The sequence below is a fragment of the Bradysia coprophila genome, unplaced genomic scaffold, assembly GCF_014529535.1.
Source record: "Bradysia coprophila strain Holo2 unplaced genomic scaffold, BU_Bcop_v1 contig_358, whole genome shotgun sequence".
In the NCBI taxonomy this organism is placed as follows: domain Eukaryota; kingdom Metazoa; phylum Arthropoda; class Insecta; order Diptera; family Sciaridae; genus Bradysia; species Bradysia coprophila.
In genome coordinates this window covers 5,748,795-5,769,121 of record NW_023503616.1, presented here as the reverse complement: position 1 = coordinate 5,769,121, position 20,327 = coordinate 5,748,795, and the positions used below count along the sequence as shown (strand labels likewise).

Below are 20,327 nucleotides of genomic sequence, written 5' to 3'. Positions count from 1 at the left end.
TTTTTTGTTATCATTTTCGTTACGTGTGGAGGACTATTGTTCTTTATTAAACAAATTTGTGGAAAGCCATAAGGGTAATAATTAGGGGTAGTTTTGATGATGAAATGGACGTTTGGAACCATCATTAGGATAGTGTTTCACTAAATGATTAGAAAAAGTGGATTTATTTTATCTTTTGTATGTGCAATAGTTCAAATACCGAAGTTTTATATTCAGTGACTCGATAACTTGACAATAGAACTAAAACTACAATCGGAAATACCTGCGATGATATAGTCACTAACTAAATTTTAAGCGGCCAATTAATGAGGTTTGTTCAAAGGTTCTTTCATTCGGACAAATTTCAAATAACACATGTAAAAATGCAATTATCAACGCATTATCAAACATTTCCGAAAAAATATATGTAAAAAACCGCTCAACAATCACTAAAAATAAACCGATAAAAACAGCGAGTCTATCATCTATACGGGAAGGAAGAACAGAAATTGCTTCACTTTTGAACAGAATTTTTCATTCATACGCGATAGTATTCGTGTGTAGTCAAGGTATAATTTTAAATTTTAACTTGTGTTCTATCTACGTTCAAATGAAAAAACTAAATTGCTCCCTACGCTCACATAAAATATTGTGGACGCAACCTAGAACCACTTTCCCACCCAATGTTAGTGAGACACATAAAAGCGTGCCGATATTAAAGGTAATATTATCGAAATATTCTGGTTTACAAAATAATTATTAAATTGTATGTACTTAGGACTGTACAGTGCATATGCGTACAAAAGAATTATCACACAACACTTTGGCTAATAGTAAAACTTCAAATCAATAGATTGTAGAAACAATTCAGTAATTTGAAGCTTACGAAAAGTTTTCTCTTTCAAGCAAAACCAAACTTTCGAAAATTCTCATTTATTTGTCCATAGTACATTGAATGACAAGGGGCAAAAGAAAAAAAATCAACCGTGTGCGAGAGGTGATGCCCGCGCCGAAGGCAAGATTGATTTGAGGCACTTTCGCAACTCGCGAAATTGCCTAAAAACAATCGTCCAAAACAGACACACAAATAACTAATTTTGAAGAGCGTGGAGTCACACGAGTCAAAACAACGATTTCCGCACAATTATGTAAGTTATTTAATCCCTCCTCACGTTTCCAACAACTTAGTTGGACAGTAGTCTACTTTTACTTTTCTCACTAGAAAGTGAAAGTATGTGCTTCAAATTGACGATTTAGAGTTGGTTTTTGTTCACTATTCGGTCACTTTTTCTAAATCAATTTATAGTGAAAATACCAACTATATTCAGCAAAATTGATCACTTTTTAGCCCCGTACGAAGTACGAAGGGGCTAATAGGATTACGATGCCGTGTGTAATTGATGGAATTCGAAGCGGACGGTAAGGGCAAAGTGTTTGCCTATGTTCATAGATAACGAATCCGCAATAAAAATTTTGTCTGTCCGTCGGTCCGTCCGTCTGTCACGTCGATATCTTGAGTAAATCAAATCCGATTTCAAATTTTTTTTTTCCCTGAAATATAGTCGAAATAGTGAGGCTAAGTTCGAAGATGGGCAATTTTGGGTCGACCCCTCCCGAGCTGGGGCACCATAACTGATTTAACGTTTTCCGAAGATATCTGCGGCCATTCAAAGGCTAAACATGTAAGTGATACGTCAAATAAAAGGTATTTACAATACCGATCGACAAAAAAAAAGTTTATGGAAATCAGATGATCGACTCGTTAGTTAGACCCCTTGGAGTGAACTAGGTACAGGGTGGCAAGCCGTTTTTGCTTGTAGGTTGGCCAAATTTGAACGGATTTCGATGGATTTTGCTTTATTAGATAGGTATTGACCGTACCAACCAGGGAAAAAAAGTTCATGGAATTCGGTTTACAGAAGCGTGAGCTAGGTCTCTTGGAGTGAGCTTATATGTGGCTATTCGGCCGTACAGTGAACGTGGTGTTTTTTGTTAATATATCGAGTAAACTTTGACCGAATTTCATGAATTTTTTTTTTGTTTTAAAGGTATTATTGAATGTAAAGCAGCTGTACTAATTTCCACCTCCTAACAAAATGGCCGTCGGCCGCCATTTTGGATTTTTGTAAAAACAATAGAAATCGGTGAAAATTATACTTACAAAGTTACTGATCAGTGGGAAGTGATTGGTTATGTGTGTGGGGTGTTTCAAGCATCCCAAATATGGATATCTATTTATAAATATATACAGCTATATTGAGCTATATAACGGTGAAGATAGTTCTTTTGAGCTATATACTAGCATATTTATTAGTAAAATGTTTATTCCCTTGACTGAAAGTCAAGGGTCTTACGCCGGAAAATAGCCGAAAAATGTCCGAAAAATGTCTACACTATGATGATGATGATGATGTGAAAATGGAACTGTATGAAAAATGTTAGAAAAAACGTTTAAATATCTGTAAAATTTTCTGCTTGCGAGCAAGATAACTCGAGTAAAAATCAATCGATTTGGATGAAACTTTTTTTAAAATGTGTGGAATGAAAATCTTGAGGTCAAGTTCGAAGATGAGCTATATCTGACCAAGGATTCGGAAGTTATCCCAGAAAATGTATGAAAAAACGTTAAATGTCTGAAATTTTTTTTCTTGCGAGCAAGATAACTTGAGTAAAAATCAATCGATTTGGATGAAACTTTTTTTAAAATGTGTGGAATGAAAATCTTGAGGTCAAGTTCGAAGATGAGCTATATGTGACCAAGGATTCGGAAGTTATCCCAGAAAATGAGAGTGTTTGAAATGTTATGGTGATATTTGTTAATTGATGATAATTGATAATTGATAATTGAAATACAAAATACACTTCGTTCGGATCTAAAAATATTCATCAAAATGATCCCCACAATTTACTTTAAATTATATAGAAAAGTTATTTTTAATCTTATAAAAAATCAAATTTCCTTCTTTCAATGGATTTTCATAATCGTGAAAATAAAAAAATGAAACTATAACGAATGATCAATACATGCGACAAAGTCGCAGCAATCGCAGTAATCACGTCCACTGGCATAAATCGAGACATAATCGCAGCAAGTCATGACGTAAGCATAACTACCATGACTGTTCATTCTTATAGTTACTACCGAAGATCTCGTATCTCTGTGCGACACAAATAAGTCTGTTGCCAGTCTGTGACATAATTCTAATTTTGAAAGTTGTGATTATATTCTGGGACATAAATATAATAATATAATAATAATAATAATCCTGGGATTATATTCTGTGAATTTTATTAAATTCGGATTTATATTCATTGTGCTAAAAATGCAATTAAGTGATTTTAAAGTAATTTCGTCGTTGGGTGAAGGGGGTTATGGGAAAGTTTATTTAGGAGTTAATGTGAAAGGACGTAATGGATTTAAAGAAAATGAATCCGTTGCGCTAAAGGCCATTCCGCGGAAGCATACCAAGAGCATTTCCCGGGAATTGAAGGTAAGTTTTCATGTGTTTCAGTGATTTGGTGTCCATATTTGAATATTTTTTTGATATTTGACCAGATGAAATATCAAGTTGATATTTGACGAAATCAAATATCAAGTTGATATTTGACGAAATCAAATATCAAATTGATATTTGACGAGATGAAATATCAAATTGATATTTGACGAGATGAAATATCAAATTGATATTTGACGAGATGAAATATCAAGTTGATATTTGCCAGATGAAATGTCAAATATGGATCATTCCATGCACGTTGAGTTTTACAAATAAGGGTGAATGGTAATGACGTATGAGCGAATGAATAATTAATCTTTAATGTGTGGATTGCATTCTCGAGTCAGAATTAAACATTTAGAACCTAGTACTTCGCACTCGATATTGTATTGTTGATTTTCTCGAACTAATAATTGCTTATGACTTGGGCAAAAGTTTTATTAGATAGATTAGTTTTAGATTCTTAATGTGTTTTTATTACTTGAAGCAGTATACTGCTATGTGTATAAGTATGTGCATGAGTATATGAATAATTCCCTTGACTGAAAGTCAAGGGTCTTATGCCAGAAAATACCCTAAAATGTTAGTAACCATACAGTGTATGAAAAATTATCAAAACTTTAAATGTTTGAAATATTTTTTTTTTGTCACGACGATAACTTGAGTAATTCTTAACCGATTTTGATGATTTTTTTTTAATCGACGAGGAATGAAATTTCTGAGGTTAAGTTCGAAGATGAGCCATGTCCGGATAAGGTTCTGGAAACTATTCCAGAAAAACATGATTTTATTGATAATTTTAATTGTTGATAATTGTAATTGATAATACAGTGCTGATAATTGATATTTTGATAATTTAATGTGTTGTGGTGATATTATTATATAAAATGTAACTGTAATAACTGATAATTGGTAATAATAATGTTGTTCACTTGGCTGAAAGTCAAGGGTCTTACGCCAGAAAATACCATAAAATGTTTGTAACCTAACAATGTATGAAATGTGAAGGAAAACGTAATTGTTTGTAACCTATTTTTTTTGTAATCACGATAACTTGATTAATTCATAACCGATTTTTATGATTTTTTTTTAATCGACGAGGAATGGGATTCCTGAGGTTAATTTCAAAGATGGGCCATGTCGGGATAAGGTTCTGGAAACTATTCCAGAAAAACAGGATTTTACTCTGTTGATAATTGATAATACATGTTAATTGAAAATTAATATTGATAATTTAATGTGTTGTGACATTTTATGAAATGTTATGAGAAACGTAATTGTTTGTAATCTATTTGTCACGACTTGAGATGACTTGAGTCATTCTTAACCGATTTTAATAAAATTTGATTTAATCGACGAGGAATGGAATTCAAAGATGGGCCATGTCGGGCCTAAGGATCTGAAAGCTATTCCAGAAAAATTCATTTTACGCTGCTTATAATTGATAATTGATAATTATTGGTAATTGATAATTTCCTTCACTGAAATGTTTGTAACCACACAAAGATAGTTGGAAGATAGGTCATGTGGGCCTAAGTATCTGGAAACTATTCCAGAAAAACAGGATTTTACTCTGTTGACAATTGATAATTTAATGTCTTATTCCCTTGACTGGCAGAAAATAGTGAAAAATTTTGGTTCCTAAAATTATACATCTGACATTTGGAAGGTTAAGTTCGACGATAAGCTATGTGTGATCAACGCTTCGGAAGTTACCCCAAAAAATAGAAATGCAATGTAATAAATGAACAATATCATTGATATTCGATTATTGGTATTTGATAATTGATAGTTGATTTTTATATTTGATAATTAACAAGCAGCATATATCTATACAGTGAGTATATAGTATTACAAAAGTCAAGCAATTCTAACATTAGGCATCATTAGGCAACATTAGGTATCATATTGCAATATTAGACAGCTCGGCCTTGCGAGAAGTTTGCGATTAGACCAAACCTAATATTAGACAACTGATGAGTGTGAAGTTTGCGGCCCGAGCGAAGCGAGGGTCGTAATTCACACGAGTTTCGGTATCGTATTGCAATGTTAGACAGCTCGGACAAGCGAGAAGTTTGCGATTAGACCAAACCTAATATTAGACAACTCTGACGAGTGTGAAGTTTGCGGCCCGAGCGAAGCGAGGGTCGTAATTCACACGAGTTGCGGTATCGTATTGCAATATTAGACAGCTCGGACAAGCGAGAAGTTTGCGATTAGACCAAACCTAATATTAGACAACTCTGACGAGTGTGAAGTTTGCGGCCCGAGCGAAGCGAGGGTCGTAATTCACACGAGTTTCGGTATCGTATTGCAATATTAGACAGCTCGGACAAGCGAGAAGTTTGCGATTAGACCAAACCTAATATTAGACAACTCTGACGAGTGTGAAGTTTGCGGCCCGAGCGAAGCGAGGGTCGTAATTCACACGAGTTGCGGTATCGTATTGCAATATTAGACAGCTCGGACGAGCGAGCAGTTTGCGGCAAAGTATCAAGCAGAGTAATAGAAAAAAATAAAGCAGTTAATTTTGGCGGTGTCAAATGTCATTTTGATTTGGTAAGATTTTTACACTCGTAAAATTGCGATGAGAGCCAACGTATATTTCAAAAATAGGCACGAACGTTCTTTCAATGAAAATGTGATCACTGAAAAAGGCTTTAAAACACAATAGAATTTCATTGTGTCTTTATCGGATGCGCTTCTTTGTCACGTTGTAGACGATTAATCTGATATGAGATGAAAAAATCAGTTAAAATAAATTAAGATATTTATAATAGTGTAATATAATTGGTTAATTATTTTGGAAAAATTATCAGTCAAGGGACCCGACCCGCCCAACAGGTGGGACCTAGTTTATAGGTAAAAATAGGTTAATATAAATTGTTGCAAAAATTTTTAAGTTTGGCTTACAGTTGAAAGGAACGTCGTACGGGGCTTCGTAATTGCGCTATGCGCAATTTTTAAGACGTGCACATTTCATAAGAATTTTAGGTTAGTAGGTTTAGGGTAAGAGTAGGGCGACCGACGAACTAGGGTCGCGTACGCAATAGATGTACGGGTTCGTACGGGGCTCAGTCGCAGCGAACGCTCCGACTGTTCTGACGGCTCGTTTTACTATTTTCTTAAGAAAAATCACATGCCGCCCTGGACTTATGGATAATTACATACTCAGATTTTCGGATATGGACAAGGCCAAAAAACTTTTAATTTTCCAGAAGACTTTTTAAAAGGCTAAGATGGTAAATATTTGTGTTTTTCCTGTGAAATAAGGTCCTTACCTAAATGAGCTATCATAAGATCGCTATGGAATAGTTTGCTTTGTGAACACCCTTGCTAGCAACTTGTGTAAAAGTCTGAACCAATTCGATGACTGTAAGAATTCGATATGGCCACAATTCTTCGGGTAATTATGATGTTCTTGATGTAAATTTTAGTGAAAATTTATTTTGTATTCAAGGAAATAATCAGCAAAAAAACAGAAATTTTAAAAATTAAAATTAGAAACAACCATCACACTTTAGTGATGGCACATTCATTGAGAGAGGTGGCCAAGCGAAGCATTTAAAATTTAGAGGCCAACAATTCGAGTTGTGTCTATTCAGAAACGGCAAACGTTTTACCATTATAATCGTACAAATCTGGTTCTTCTATGGTTCAAAACGTTTCGATGAGATCGATGTAATATCTTTTGCTTCGCTAGTTTAACCACTTATTTTTGTCATCATTATAGGCACTCCTGGCACTTAGATCAAAATAACGTTGTTATGGTTCTTCAGTAGCGTACGAAGTTTGTCTTCTGTAAGTTGGATACTTGGGAACGAAATTTTGTTGCGGTGTCACATCCAAAATACTTCGAGTAGCTTCTTCATATGTCGGAGGATCTATACGGAAGAATTTGTTTCTGGTGTTAGTTTTCCGAGAAAAATCCGAAATGTTTTCTCTAAATACCTGCTTCTGGATAAGGTGGAAGATCCGAAGAAGAGTTGATGCTTATATTCGATCCATATGCGTATCCGTCTATCTGTGGTGCGGATGGTAAAACTGTTGTTTGATTTGTAACGTTCTCGGACGGTGAATAGAATTCATTTGAAATTGGATACGTTCCAATGATGACCGGTATTTCAAATGTTACATTTCGACGACAAATTTCTGTATATGCTATGATCTTGAATTGTATAGCAGAATTGTCTTATCTTAATAAAATTGTTCACAATAGATTGTGGTTGTCGGTCTTACCACAAACATATAACGACTCCCGCAAACGTCTGCCGAAAAATTAGTCGGAGGTAGAGACGGAACTAATGTGTTCACCTTAATTGATTGCAGATTATGACGATCGGCTCTACAACCATCCGTCAGTTTTGTACTCTGTACAATGCGTTCCAACTTTTGCTGTCCATTGTTTGCTGTGTATGTGACTTCCTGTAAAAAAAATTGCGTCTCGGTAAACCTAATAGAATTCTAATTAAACTGAGCACGTTCTCTTACTTGCACAAATTGAACCGCAAAATGCAAAATATCCTGGCCGCTCTTATTGACTACATCCAATTTCAAATTCATTGTTTGACCCGGACAATATCCACGAACTGGCAATTTACCAAATATTTCTAAATCATCTGTTTTCCAACAGAATAGCAAACAAAACTGGTTGAATTTTGTACATTGTCGTACTTCCAGTGGCATCTAAAAGTTACACTGACGAATGAGACAGAAACTAGTTTAAGAATATTGTAAGCGTACTCTATACGACGAATTGTTGTCTAAATTCAGTGGATTGATTACAGTGAAAGTTTCTGTAAACGGATCGAGCTTTTTTGAGGAACGATCGATGTGTAGAGTAGAGATGTAACGAATGTGTCCGTACGTTCCTTCATAGGAAGTAGGAAGTCTAGGACGAAATTGAACTTGGAACGGATAGGAATGATTACCGGCAGGCACAACGATATCAGCTGTAACATCAAATACCTTAGTTTTCTCTAGATTCTCATACAACTGGCTAAGTAAGAGTTATAAACGCGATTACTATGTCCTTACATTATCATAAAAACAAAATACAGACCTTGTGAACTGTTTGATAAAAGATTGACTCGTTCATTGAGATAGATCTTTGAGCCGGTAATTTGTTCGCCATCAACATTTTCAGACCACTGGCAAAATCCTTCGCCACTAAACGTAATGTAAATTGCTACCAAAAATGAAATATTGATTTACACAGCATATCGAAAGAGTGGAATGTGGATTGCAACTAAAGTCGTCACCTTTCACATGGGTGTCCACTGGCAAATAAATTTGAGCTTTTCCCTTCAACAGTTGCCCGCTGTAACACACTTTCGATGGATTATTTTCGAATTCAATTTCACGATATATTGTCGTCATGACTCTCACAATGTATTTAAATCAAAATATCACTAAGCAGACATACGAAGCTACAGATCTGTATCGATTTGTTTGTAAACACTCACTAGTTGCCTCGCCCAAAAAATATTAAACCGAAAATCTTGTGACGGGTGTTCATGATGACATATTCGCGTTCGCACACATGTTATATTAATTATGCATTGAAACATAGCACTACTTCTAGCATTAACATACAAAATATTTAGAGGGTGACGGTATCATCATGGGCTTTGTTTTTCATTCGTACAGACAGAGGCGCTTCTAGCATACTGCGCGCCCTGGACCACTACAATCTAGCGCCTCGTTTTTGATTGTTTTTATTTTGTAAATATATTTATAGGTCAAAATTTATTTGTGAGATTAGAGTAAAAAAATTGAGACATGCGTCTTCGACTTCAAGCAAGCCTTTACCAAACACTACCCTTGATCATATCTGATTCAGTCTTCCAGGATTGAACAAATACCCCGAGAAAATTTTTCTTTCTTTAGGAGGCATCAATGCTTAGCTAAAATTACAGCCATTTGTGTGTCACGTACTTCATTTTTGTTAATATCTTTTCATCAGAATCTGATTTAAAAAATGTACGACCGCAATATGTGTTACGAATGTGTAAGCTTTAAATAAAACTTAGTTTTCGTTGTATTCGTTTAACCACTGGTCAATGACCAACTCCAAGTAAAGTGAGCAGAAAAATTTAACGAAATTTCCATAAACTGCTCAGTTTCCTCAGAGCTGTTCAAACTGCTACAGCCAAATCTATTCTCTGTTGAAAGCTAACAAACTCGTGGTCGTTATTGCGGTCGTCATTGGTCTACATTTTTGAAAAAGGATTCTGGTGGAAAGGTACAATCAAAAGTAAATGGAAATCCAGTGTCCAAATGTATGTTTCGTGTCCTGCAGCAGGACATGTAGGACATTTTTTTGAGATACATGAAAAAAGCAGGATTCCAATTAAGGTTCAAAAACTGCCAGTCCCTTAATCCATTCACATTATTCTGCGGTTAAGCTCGAAAATAAAAAAAATCCGTTACAGTCGAAATATAGATTTCGGGATTTTTAGAGATACCATCGTTTCTGTAATTCTCTCAATTGCCATTTGAAATTACATGCGAAATGAGAGAATACAGAAAAACGATGAAAACGATGATGCCTCTTAAAATCCCGAAATCTATGTTTCTCCGACTGTAAATTGAACCAGAGACGAGGAGAAAAGTACATTCCGTTTTGGCGGATTTGCACTTTGATTCCTATTATTTCCTATAATTCCTAATAATTTCTAAGAATTCCACGATATTTTCTGTTACTATCCAATTCATTGTCTACTTTTTAGAAACAATTTTCTAAAATTTTTCTTTCCTTTTCTTTATTCCGATAATTTTCTAAGATTTCCTCCAAATTTAAAGAAAACGAACAAAAACCGTCGAAATTACTGCAGTGTCGTAGCTGCCGAAGTATCCGGTAAATAATAAGAATTGAAGTAAATACTAGAAATTGAAGGAGTTACAAGAATTGACTGGTAATACGAGAAATTGAAAGTAAATGAAAGGATCAATCAGTGAGTGAACTGTATTTTACAAACCGAATAGCTAGGACCGGAAACCTGCAGCGAGTGAGAAGATCAAGTTTTTTTTTTCATTCGCTTAGTTCTTTCTTTTGTCATACTTATCCGTATTTCCTTTCATTTACGTCAAATTTCTCGTATTTCCAGTCAATTCCTTGTAACTTTTCAACTTCTAGTATTTCCTTCAATTCCTCGTTTAGAGATATGATCTAAATCAATAAAGTAAACTATCAATTTCTACACTGACGGGATGACGATAAAGACTTGAGCGGTCTGCGTAATTTCCTCATACTGTATTCGAAAGATGTCAGTGTTATGATAGGAAGGCCGCGCAGCGGACTTTTTTTTCCTTTGAGGCAACATCCCATGAATTTTCATGCAAAGTATGACATTTTTGTTCGCATATTCCAGCGCCCCATTTTACCAGCGCCCTGGACCATGGTCCAATTGGTCTCTATGAAGAAGCGCCACTGCGTACAGACTGAATTATGCTTCATTCGTAGGAGTTAAAAAAACCCACACATGTATCAAAATTTGGAGGCTTTTCGACTTACGACATAATGCTAGAAGCAGCGCTATGATTTAATCAAATATTTATGAACCGGTTATAGCGTTCCATTGTTGCGAAGTCTGTTTTATATAACATACTAAAATGTATTTCGATTTCAGACTTCCGAAATTTGTTAAATACATAGAAAGTGATCATGAAAACTGATCTGTAAACGTATTTGAATGGTAGAACCGTCTCTAAAAGGTTAAGTTTACATAAGTATGTCTAACAATACATTAAGTCTTGTGGTAGGTCTTGTACGAGTAATTAATATTTAAATTCGGTTGAATTTGTCTCTACACTTCTGATTGTTGAAATTTTGGTTTATTTATTATTTTCATGGTAAAATTGTGGTTCGATGCAAAATTCACATCGAAGCCCTGTCTCGAAGCACCGGATCTTTGAATATGTTGAACATTATTCAAAACCGTTACATTGCATGTCAAACTACATGAAATCACTCTAATTCTTCGCCTAAGCTCTGCAGATGATCCATTTCAACCACTAGATAGTAAACGACAAAAACTGGAGAATTCTATCACGGAAACACAATACAAAAATTCAGTCTATTTTACAGTGATTACAGTATCACAGCTCGACGTGGACCCATTGGATTTTTAGAAAAAATTTGCTGGATCAATTAAAGAATCAATACATATGAATCGACCGTTTGGTAAATATGAGATCACTCTGTTGGACGATAGCATAGAAGCTTCGCGTCAGATGATCGAAGAATGCAAACTGAAAAATGTTAGCAAAATATCTGAAACAATGACAGGCAACATGTAAATTTTCAATCTTTATAGTTGTTGTAGCTACCATATAGAAAATTAATTTTTTTCTTTCAATTGAATAGTTTGTGTCGTTCAATCGGTTCAATAAAAAAAATTAAACTCTGTTAGTCAATGGACCAATTGCAAATTTTTTTATTAATTCTTCACACTGACGTAACAAATAAAAAACGTTTTTGGACGATATTTGGACGATATTTTATCCCACAAAAACCTCAAAGAGGAAAAGGTGACGCTAGTCTAGTAAAAATTTAACTTCCAAAACATTTGATATCAGTTTTGGTGACGCATTCTGCGCCTCAACGTAATCAATTATCACCAAGAAAATTTTAACAAGAAAATATGTCAACGAGAAGTTTACCGATTAGATTTTACAACGAAAGTTTTACAACAAAAAATGCGTCACAAAGTGGCAGATGATTATCGTCGTATGAGGGGTTTCCTCAGCATCTGCCACTTGAGACGCATTTCTTGTTTGTACATACTACCCTGTTCTACTCCAAAACTCTGAAACTTTGCCGAAGAAACGAACGTTCCATCTGCCATAGTTCCTGAGATAAATCTAAAAACTGATAGTGACCAAATTTTTCCAGTTTTTGCACGAACGGCCATATTCTACTCTAAAACTGAAAGTTAAAAACATTCCAATTTCATCTCCAAATAGCCTTCATGTCATAACATATCGAGAAACACATACAAACACTTACACCCATATATTAAACTTCATTTTACATGTTAATATATGGGGCTTGTTTGGGAACTTCCGAAAGCCCTAGCTCCTAAACAAGATCATGTCGACCCAATTTTTTTTTGCCAAAAGTCTTAGAATCATGCTCAAAAACTACTCCCAAAATTTCAGCAAAATCGTAGGCGCCGTTCTCGAGATAGATTCCACAAGCAAACAAACAAGCAAAGGTTGGTAAAATCACAGCACTGCTACTAGCACGAACATAGAAAATATTCGGAGGCTCATGAAATCACAGTAGGCACTGCGTTTCTGTTATACAGATAAATGACTTGTTTTCGTTATATGAGTTAAAACATACAATACAAACAGTCCTAAGCGGTAGCTCGTATCACTAAAGCCTCCAAATTTGACACTTGTCAATTCAGTGTTCATGCTAGTAGCAGGGCTGTGGTAAAATACACCATTTCAGAATGGGTCAAATCTGACCTTTCCCATAGAAAAATCTAGACTTTGAAATGCAATATCTCGGCCAATTTTGAACTTTATTAGACGTTCGATAGCTCGTTGAACTCGTATTGACGCCCAGATTACGATTAACGTGACTCGTGGGAGCAAAGGGGGAAAAATCAAAAAGTTTCTGTATATGTGTTCCTTAGTCCCTAATTTTTATTTTTTTTATTTTTTGTAGTGTGGACTTGCGTCACGGCGCCTTACTAACGTGGCGCCATGATCCGGCTGATATGTAAATGAATGGATAATTCTCAATGAACGAATACAAGTTTGTGTGAGTCAAATACAAGTTGCAAATAAATGAAAAATACAATTTTTATTGCTTCTTTAGTGGTATTTTCTGAATGCTGAGGAACTCATCCGTGTGGTTCTTGGTCCGTTTTAGTACTCTTATCAACATATTGCATACTTAACTATTATACCTTTACTACCTAGCCCAGCTGTACTTCAAATATCTGAGAGAGAAATAATGTCATTGAATCTTCCTGTGTGGAATTTATTAATACTCGCAGGTGCTGAGGTCACCAAGGGGCTGTTCATAAATGTACGGTCTATGTTGTGGGTATAAGGAACGGGGTTATGCCTAAGCCGTCTCAACCGAAATTTAGTATTTCGTTAACTCAGAAGTGCAAGGATAAAATTTTCAACCATAAAGTAAATTAAAAATATCCTCTAGTGTAAGTAACTAAAAAAATGTAGCTGATCAATAGTGAAATAATTGACACAATAAAACGTCTTTTTTATCTTTTTCATATGTGCAAGACGATTTATCCCTCCACTCTATTACTGACAATTGTTGAATGGGGCGTTTTTTATTTTTTGAAACTTTATTAAACAAATTTTAAACAGAGCTATGGTGGTAATAATTAGTGGTAATTTTGACGATGAATTGGAAATTTAGAACCATCATTAGGACACTGTTTCCCTCAATGATTGGAAAAAGTTGATTTATTTTATTTGTCTCTATGTTGAAGAGTTCAAATACCGAAATTTTATTTTTAGTGACTTGATATGTTGACTTGACAATAGAAGTAAAGGTACAATCGGAAATACCAGACTCTATTATGCGATTACACACACAGAATTTTGAAAAGCGACACATTTTCTGTTTCTGTGTTTTACTTGAGTTTCTGATTTCTCCATATAAAAATACATGCAAAATTCACAAAGAACCAGTAAACCAAGAAACAGAAAATGTGTCGGTTTTCAAAATTCCGCGAGCGTAGTTACTAACTAAATTTTAAAATGTCCAATTGATGAGTTGTGTTTGAAGGTGCTTTCATTTGGACACATTTCAAATTGCCACTATCAACGCAAACATTTCCGAAAAAGAAAAAAAAATTGCAAAAAGCTGCTCACAATACAATAATTTCAAATTACCAAAAATAAATCGAATTACAAAAAAGTGCTACAGAATGGCGGATATAAACAGCGATTCTATCATCTATACGGTCTAGTCAAATTTGAATCGAACGCAGAAAAAGAAATTGCTTCATTTTTGAACAGAATTTTTGTGGCAAATTTTAATTCAGACGCGATACTAAACGAGTGTAGTCTAAGGTATAATTTTAAATTTTAACTTGTGTTCTATCTATGTTGACCTTAATCCATATTCTCTTTAAATGAAAAAAATTAATTGCTCCCTAGGCTCACTTAAATTATTGTGGGCGCAACCTAGAACTACTTTCCAACCCAATATTAGTGTGACATATAAAAGCATGGGAATATCATATATTCTCAAAGTTATCATTATTGAAATCCTCTGAAACATAAAATAGTTTCCATTGTATGCACTCAGTACTGTACGTGCTCGTAGATAATAATTTTCACAGAACGTTTTGCTAATAGAAAAATGAAATATAGAAACAATTCAGTAATTTGAAACGCAAGAAACGTTCTCTTCTTTAAGAAAAACCAAACTTCCGAAAATTCTTCTTTATTTATATGTTCTTGAAATTGATGTATTACATTAATTCACATTATTTTCAGATGATTGCATGCCTGTGGTTTGTTGCATGCTCAGCAGTATTTTTCCAATACGTACATGGCCAAGGAACTTTTAATTTTCCGGATAATCCACCACCTACCCCAGAGGATAAGGATGACGTTTTACCAGGCTTAGAAGGTATATATTTGTGCTTTTGCTGTGAAATAAAGTCCTAACCTCAATGACATCAACGCGCTACAATAAGATCGTCAGGGAGGTTCAACTTTGCCCACATTACCAGCAACTCCTACAACGGCTAGTGCGAACATAACACCAAATATTGTTACACCGACTGGTCAAACTTGTATATGTGTCCCAACTGGATCTTGTCAAGGACAAGGCAGACCAGATGGAGCAGGATTGATCGATGTGCGAATTGTAACGAATGTGGTAAGCGAGAAAATGTCGATTTTATCCTTTTTATGGAATATATTATATGGTAAACGGAATTGTGGACATTTATTGATCCATAGAGCTAGAGTTGTATCACAATGAACGTTTTTTTGCCTTAAAAGTTGACGTAATGTAAGAAATATTTAATTGAAAAAGTTTGCTCCTTAGACTCTAAGCAGGTCAAATTCAGATAGCCTAAAATTAAGACAATCAGCATGTAGAGAACTTGGTTATGATCCGAAGGTGCCTTAATTTGCCGTTGGTGTCAATGGCTTACGGTAAAGAACGTATTAAATGCTAAGCCTCGAAACGATTCAACTTCGGAGCCACTTCAAATACACTAATTACGTCTCCAAATCTTGCCACCGAAGGGTTATAGCCGAGATTTTCTAGATGATTGAGTTAATTCTGATTGATCTGAATTTTACTCTTGAAACTTTCCATAACAATAGCTATTTTACCTTCATAAAAATGTGAAAATAGTTAGTTTTGCATCTGTTGCGTCGAAACATATTTATCATAATTTTACTACATACACCTGTCCATGGATGTGAAAAACTATAATTAGGTTAAAAAAAACTACAATGATTTTGTGATATGCTTTTGTCAGAGAATCTAATTATTTGATGTATCGAGGCATGAAGGTGTTAAAATGTCATGTGTAATTGACGCAGACCGATATTTCATAGAAAATGATGATGCAAATAATCGATGAATTCTGTCTAATGTACTCAAAATACACATTAAAAATATTGAAGTAAAAGATTCTGTATCAATTTGTTGAAAATATTTCGATCAACAGGAATTACAGACTTATTATTTAAAGTTACGCTTGCCGCCCGTGAACGTCCGTATACTTTAGTGATGTAAGATTATAATTTAGTTAGAGAAACGCTGCTCGGAGTAGATGCATTTTTTTAGTTTTGAATTTGGAGCATAAGGTTAAGTTTGGTCTGACATGTGAAACTATGTTCGTTTACCAACTCAATTGATTATTATTTCTCATTAAAAAACAGCCACAACCAAATGCAACCGCACCGCCGACAACTCCACCCATTACAACATGCGCAGCTGGCTTAGTATTATGTTGTCAAGCGGGAGCGTATCAGTGTGGTGTTAGATACCCTCCAGTTGCTGGAGGTACATCTCCTTATAACATCTTGTTACTTGTTATGGCTTCTTACAAAAAATTCTTATTTTAAAAGCACCGGCTCCTGCAGCTGGGCAAGCTGCATATGGATCATATCCTTGGCAAGCGGCACTTCTGGGACCAGGTGATTCCTATATAGGGTCTGGAGTTTTGTTAAACAATTTGAATGTTCTGACTGTCGCTCACAGAGCTTCACAATATGTGTAAGTTAGAGACTTCTATACGAAATCGGAATTACAAACGATATCCAATTATAGAAATGCTCCCGCAACTTTGAAAGTACGAATGGGAGATTGGAATTCTGGTATTTGAGAAGCAATTTTGTTTTTTTAATTGGAAAATAGATTACATTTACTCTGTTCATAGGCGCTTCATCAGAACCGATTCCAGCTCAGGAATTTATTGTGAGAAGAGTTAGCCTACATCCAAATTATAATCCAGCAAACTTGAAAAATGATGTAGCTATTTTGAGGCTTGCTACACCAGTACCACTGGGAGCTAATCCAGCTATTGCGACTGGTTGTTTGCCAGCAACTTCTTTTGTCGGTACAAGGTATTCGATCTAAATAATGCGACTTCATTAAAGTGTCATAATTAAAATCTAATTCGAGATGTTTTGTGTCTGGCTGGGGTCGAAATGATTTTGCAAACGGAACATTTCAATCTATTCAAAAACAAGTTGACGTACCAATTCTTCAACCCACTCAATGCCAGACGCAGCTAGCTGCTACTAGATTAGGATCAGCATTTGTATTCGACTCTGCAAGTTTTATTTGTGCTGGATCAGAAGCGGGAAAGGATGCATGGTAACGATAAAAATTCTTTAGTCTTAAGCCAAATTCTTTAGTCTTAAGCCGTGATTGATCTCTGAGAAATGATTAATTTAATTTAATATGCAGCACCGGCGACGGTGGTAGTCCACTTATGTGCGCAATCGGTGAAAGATGGTTCATTGCAGGTAATAGACTGATAGTCAGACTTGTAAAACCAACAAACAAAAAACTGAGTGGAAAATCTTACAATTTTTTTCCAAATCATTTTATATAGGCTTGGTTGCTTGGGGTATTGGTTGTGGCACTATAAACGTACCAGGCGTTTATGTCAACGTAGTTTCATATGTTCCATGGATTCAAACTACAGTTGCATCATAAATGAGATATTGATCAATAACCATTTTACCCGACTGGTCGAATAACCTATCGGAATCCAAAGCAAGTTTTCTCCGTTTAAATGTGTTGATGTTTTAATTTTTCGTTAAAGGCTTACACACTTTTCAAATAAATAAATAAATAAATCTCCACACCGCTGTTCAACAAATTCACTCATTTACCCCACTTTTCGAACGAGATTTTCATCGTAATCTTCAATGTCATCGTTACCAGCGTCAACTATTGCATCGTTTCCATTAGCTATTCCCGGCAGACCTGCACCATCTTCGGGCTTTACAATTTTTACCCCTTGATCACCGATTCGCATGCAATCAAACGATCTAAAACGGGGAAAGTAATTACGCACCGAATGGTACACAGTGATAACGTTTGATCAAAGCTTACCTATCGAATAATTCGTATCCTTGAAAATTGGCTTCCATATTAAGGCACACATGCATATTACGACCAACAAAATAAATATCGTGAAACACGGCACAAATCTCAATCAATCCAATGCGTGGTGGTGTTACACAAATCGGTCTCGGATTCCTACCCGACATTCTGGTTTTATACAGAACCGCATCGTTCATCATCATTTTAACTTCGAAAGCAAACTCTTCCGGAATGTACGTGATATTCATGCATCCCTTCGTCCGAAATGCCGATAAAAGAACCCCAGTGCAGCAACCACAAACACCAGATTGGCATGTGCATGGTAGTCGACTGACCAAAAGACCAACTGGATTACTTGGTACACTAGGTAAACCGATTTGCTTTGCAAATGCTTGACGAACATTTGGCTCAATATCGATTTCTTCGTAGTCTAGTGCTAATTGAGATTATTGTAAATCAATTGCTATCGTGATATGATGCCGATTTTATTATACTAACCCTCTTCTTCAGATAAAATGTGAGTTTTCACCATTGCGATCCGTGCATCCGTTAAGCCAGTTGCATTTTCATTGGAAATCTCTATTGGAATTGATGAGTTAATTTGAACTTTCAAAGCCACACCATCATTTGGTATTATCCCGTCCACTTTCGAGTGAATATCATCCTGACCTAAGATGGATCTTTGACTTTATACAGGTAAAAAAGTAACATTTTCTCTTACCCCGAAAGTGCTCAGCCAAACCACGATCAGCTAATAGTAATAAACAAATGGTCACCACAAATATCATTTTCATCATTTGATTTATTAGTGAGACCCAGACAATGAATGATAAAACAAACAAAATAATTTGTGAGAGTTTTTCTTTTGGTTTGAAGACGAAAAAAGTTTTTAATAGAAATTTGCACCTTCACCAGAAGAGAGTTGATCTTGAACTGGTTTCCAATATAACATCGGCCAATTATTGCCGTCTTCGAACATATTAATAAGCATATCTTACTCACGATGAAAGTACACCATCTATCCACTTCTCTTCATTCATAATGTGTGTTTCGGTTGTAATTTATGCGTGTATCAAGTCCATCGCATGCAATTATCATCAGATTAACGTTTATAAAAACTTGGAATGATGTAAAATGTTGTCATTGTTTGGAAGATCTTTCCTTTCTGGTTATTATACAAAGTTTGTAATGATCTTATTTTCGCATCTCAAATTACGAATGTGGTATAGACAACCGGCATATAAGATTACATTTTTTCCATATTAATGTTTAAGATGACTATCTGGCAAGGCATCTATATTTGCTATAGTTCGAACTTATAGAATGAGAGACATTGGCCTATAAGCGTAGTGTATCTGTTTATTATAATCAATAGACTAACCAATGTATTTGTGTATAGTGCAATACAGAAAAGTATATACATTCGAAATCTGCATACAAAATGCTACATTTACTGATGATAAATAGTGTAAATGTTAAAATTGTAAATATTTATTTAAAACGGAGTCATGTGAATAAATCCTTAACTTATTTTCAATAATGGCGTATTGGCAACCTTATCAAACTCGTGACTCTGTAAATTATTCCTAAATTGATAAAGTTCACGACATCGAAAATAGAATTGTTTTTAAAGAAAAATCCTGTGCATGTGACTCTAATCTCGTTCCAAAGGTCGTTGAAGTGAAAGGAATTTTCTTGATAAAAAAAAATGTTTTGAAGGAATGACTGTTATATAGTAAACTATGTCCTTCATTGGACATTTTGACGAGTGAGCGTATGTCGTACTAGTCAAACAACAATGTCAAAGGACGTTGGGTATATATTAGAATGTTAGTTTAGATTATGGGAGTCGCATCAATTATTTTACTTAAATGAAAATTATAACAAATTCCATCATTCTCATTTCTGTGAGATGTCAATTTTTAAGAATCGATAAAAAGAATGTCAAACCGTTACGCTTCTTAGCTCTCAAGAGTTATGCGTTAAGAAAATACATTAAATTTTTCTGTCTTTGTTCGGCTTCTATTCTGACTACCTAATTAACCGGTCTATATGACCGGTAAAAAAGTGTTTTCTCTTTGTCATCATTATTCGCTTTCGATGTAACATCCTCATGTATTCAATAAAATTATTACGTAAATTTATGTGCACAACGGTGCCAATTATATAGGTGTTACAATTCCTTAGCGCTTGTAGTTGTTATCGCATTTTATCAGCAAAGAATAAACAGAAATCGAAAAGAATAATGTGCTGAGAATAAATTATACATAAATACA

General features: G+C 35.0%; 3 protein-coding genes across 4 annotated transcripts; 1 reads left to right on the top strand and 2 right to left on the bottom strand.

Annotated features, from left to right (window-relative positions):
* The first annotated feature begins 491 nt into the window (after nucleotides 1-491).
* Nucleotides 492-17,775, top strand: LOC119081446 (phenoloxidase-activating factor 2-like). Its single transcript, XM_037190380.1, has 10 exons — nucleotides 492-548; nucleotides 14,967-15,102; nucleotides 15,170-15,354; nucleotides 16,374-16,497; nucleotides 16,563-16,710; nucleotides 16,765-16,811; nucleotides 16,874-17,060; nucleotides 17,119-17,313; nucleotides 17,407-17,465; nucleotides 17,555-17,775. Exons 2-10 carry the CDS (start codon nucleotides 14,967-14,969, stop codon nucleotides 17,656-17,658), a joined length of 1,185 nt encoding a protein of 394 aa, XP_037046275.1. The 5' UTR covers nucleotides 492-548; the 3' UTR covers nucleotides 17,659-17,775.
* Nucleotides 7,014-9,038, bottom strand: LOC119081451 (arrestin domain-containing protein 1-like). Of its 2 annotated transcripts, none has more exons than XM_037190390.1 (7): nucleotides 8,738-9,038; nucleotides 8,539-8,664; nucleotides 8,220-8,486; nucleotides 7,968-8,162; nucleotides 7,716-7,901; nucleotides 7,428-7,644; nucleotides 7,014-7,360 (listed from the first exon to the last, which is right to left on the bottom strand). In XM_037190390.1, exons 2-7 carry the CDS (start codon nucleotides 8,614-8,616, stop codon nucleotides 7,242-7,244), a joined length of 1,062 nt encoding a protein of 353 aa, XP_037046285.1. In that variant the 5' UTR covers nucleotides 8,617-8,664; nucleotides 8,738-9,038; the 3' UTR covers nucleotides 7,014-7,241. The 2 variants fall into 2 exon arrangements, with proteins under 2 accessions (XP_037046285.1, XP_037046284.1); XM_037190389.1 differs by having other exon boundaries at nucleotides 7,017-7,360; nucleotides 8,220-8,428; nucleotides 8,738-9,037.
* A 34-nt stretch (nucleotides 17,776-17,809) lies between the features above and the next one.
* Nucleotides 17,810-18,970, bottom strand: LOC119081476. The gene is made up of 4 exons (XM_037190474.1): nucleotides 18,773-18,970; nucleotides 18,550-18,720; nucleotides 18,061-18,487; nucleotides 17,810-17,996 (listed from the first exon to the last, which is right to left on the bottom strand). Exons 1-4 carry the CDS (start codon nucleotides 18,846-18,848, stop codon nucleotides 17,834-17,836), a joined length of 837 nt encoding a protein of 278 aa, XP_037046369.1. The 5' UTR covers nucleotides 18,849-18,970; the 3' UTR covers nucleotides 17,810-17,833.
* Between the last annotated feature and the right edge of the window lie 1,357 nt (nucleotides 18,971-20,327).

Excerpts from the sequence above, each read along its gene's own strand:
- LOC119081451 (XM_037190389.1), bottom strand. The coding sequence starts at position 8,855 with ATGACGACAATATATCGTGAAATTGAATTCGAAAATAATCCATCGAAA. Across the intron at positions 7,902-7,967 it reads TTGCGGTTCAATTTGTGCAA|GAAGTCACATACACAGCAAA; the intron begins GTAAGAGAACGT and ends TTTTTTTTACAG. Across the intron at positions 7,645-7,715 it reads GGAGTCGTTATATGTTTGTG|ATCATAGCATATACAGAAAT; the intron begins GTAAGACCGACA and ends ATACAATTCAAG.
- LOC119081446 (XM_037190380.1), top strand. The coding sequence starts at position 14,967 with ATGATTGCATGCCTGTGGTTTGTTGCATGCTCAGCAGTATTTTTCCAA. Across the intron at positions 17,061-17,118 it reads ACTTCTTTTGTCGGTACAAG|ATGTTTTGTGTCTGGCTGGG; the intron begins GTATTCGATCTA and ends ATCTAATTCGAG. Across the intron at positions 17,466-17,554 it reads TGAAAGATGGTTCATTGCAG|GCTTGGTTGCTTGGGGTATT; the intron begins GTAATAGACTGA and ends CATTTTATATAG.
- LOC119081476 (XM_037190474.1), bottom strand. The coding sequence starts at position 18,848 with ATGATGAAAATGATATTTGTGGTGACCATTTGTTTATTACTATTAGCT. Across the intron at positions 18,721-18,772 it reads TTTGGCTGAGCACTTTCGGG|GTCAGGATGATATTCACTCG; the intron begins GTAAGAGAAAAT and ends GATCCATCTTAG. Across the intron at positions 17,997-18,060 it reads GGATACGAATTATTCGATAG|ATCGTTTGATTGCATGCGAA; the intron begins GTAAGCTTTGAT and ends TCCCCGTTTTAG.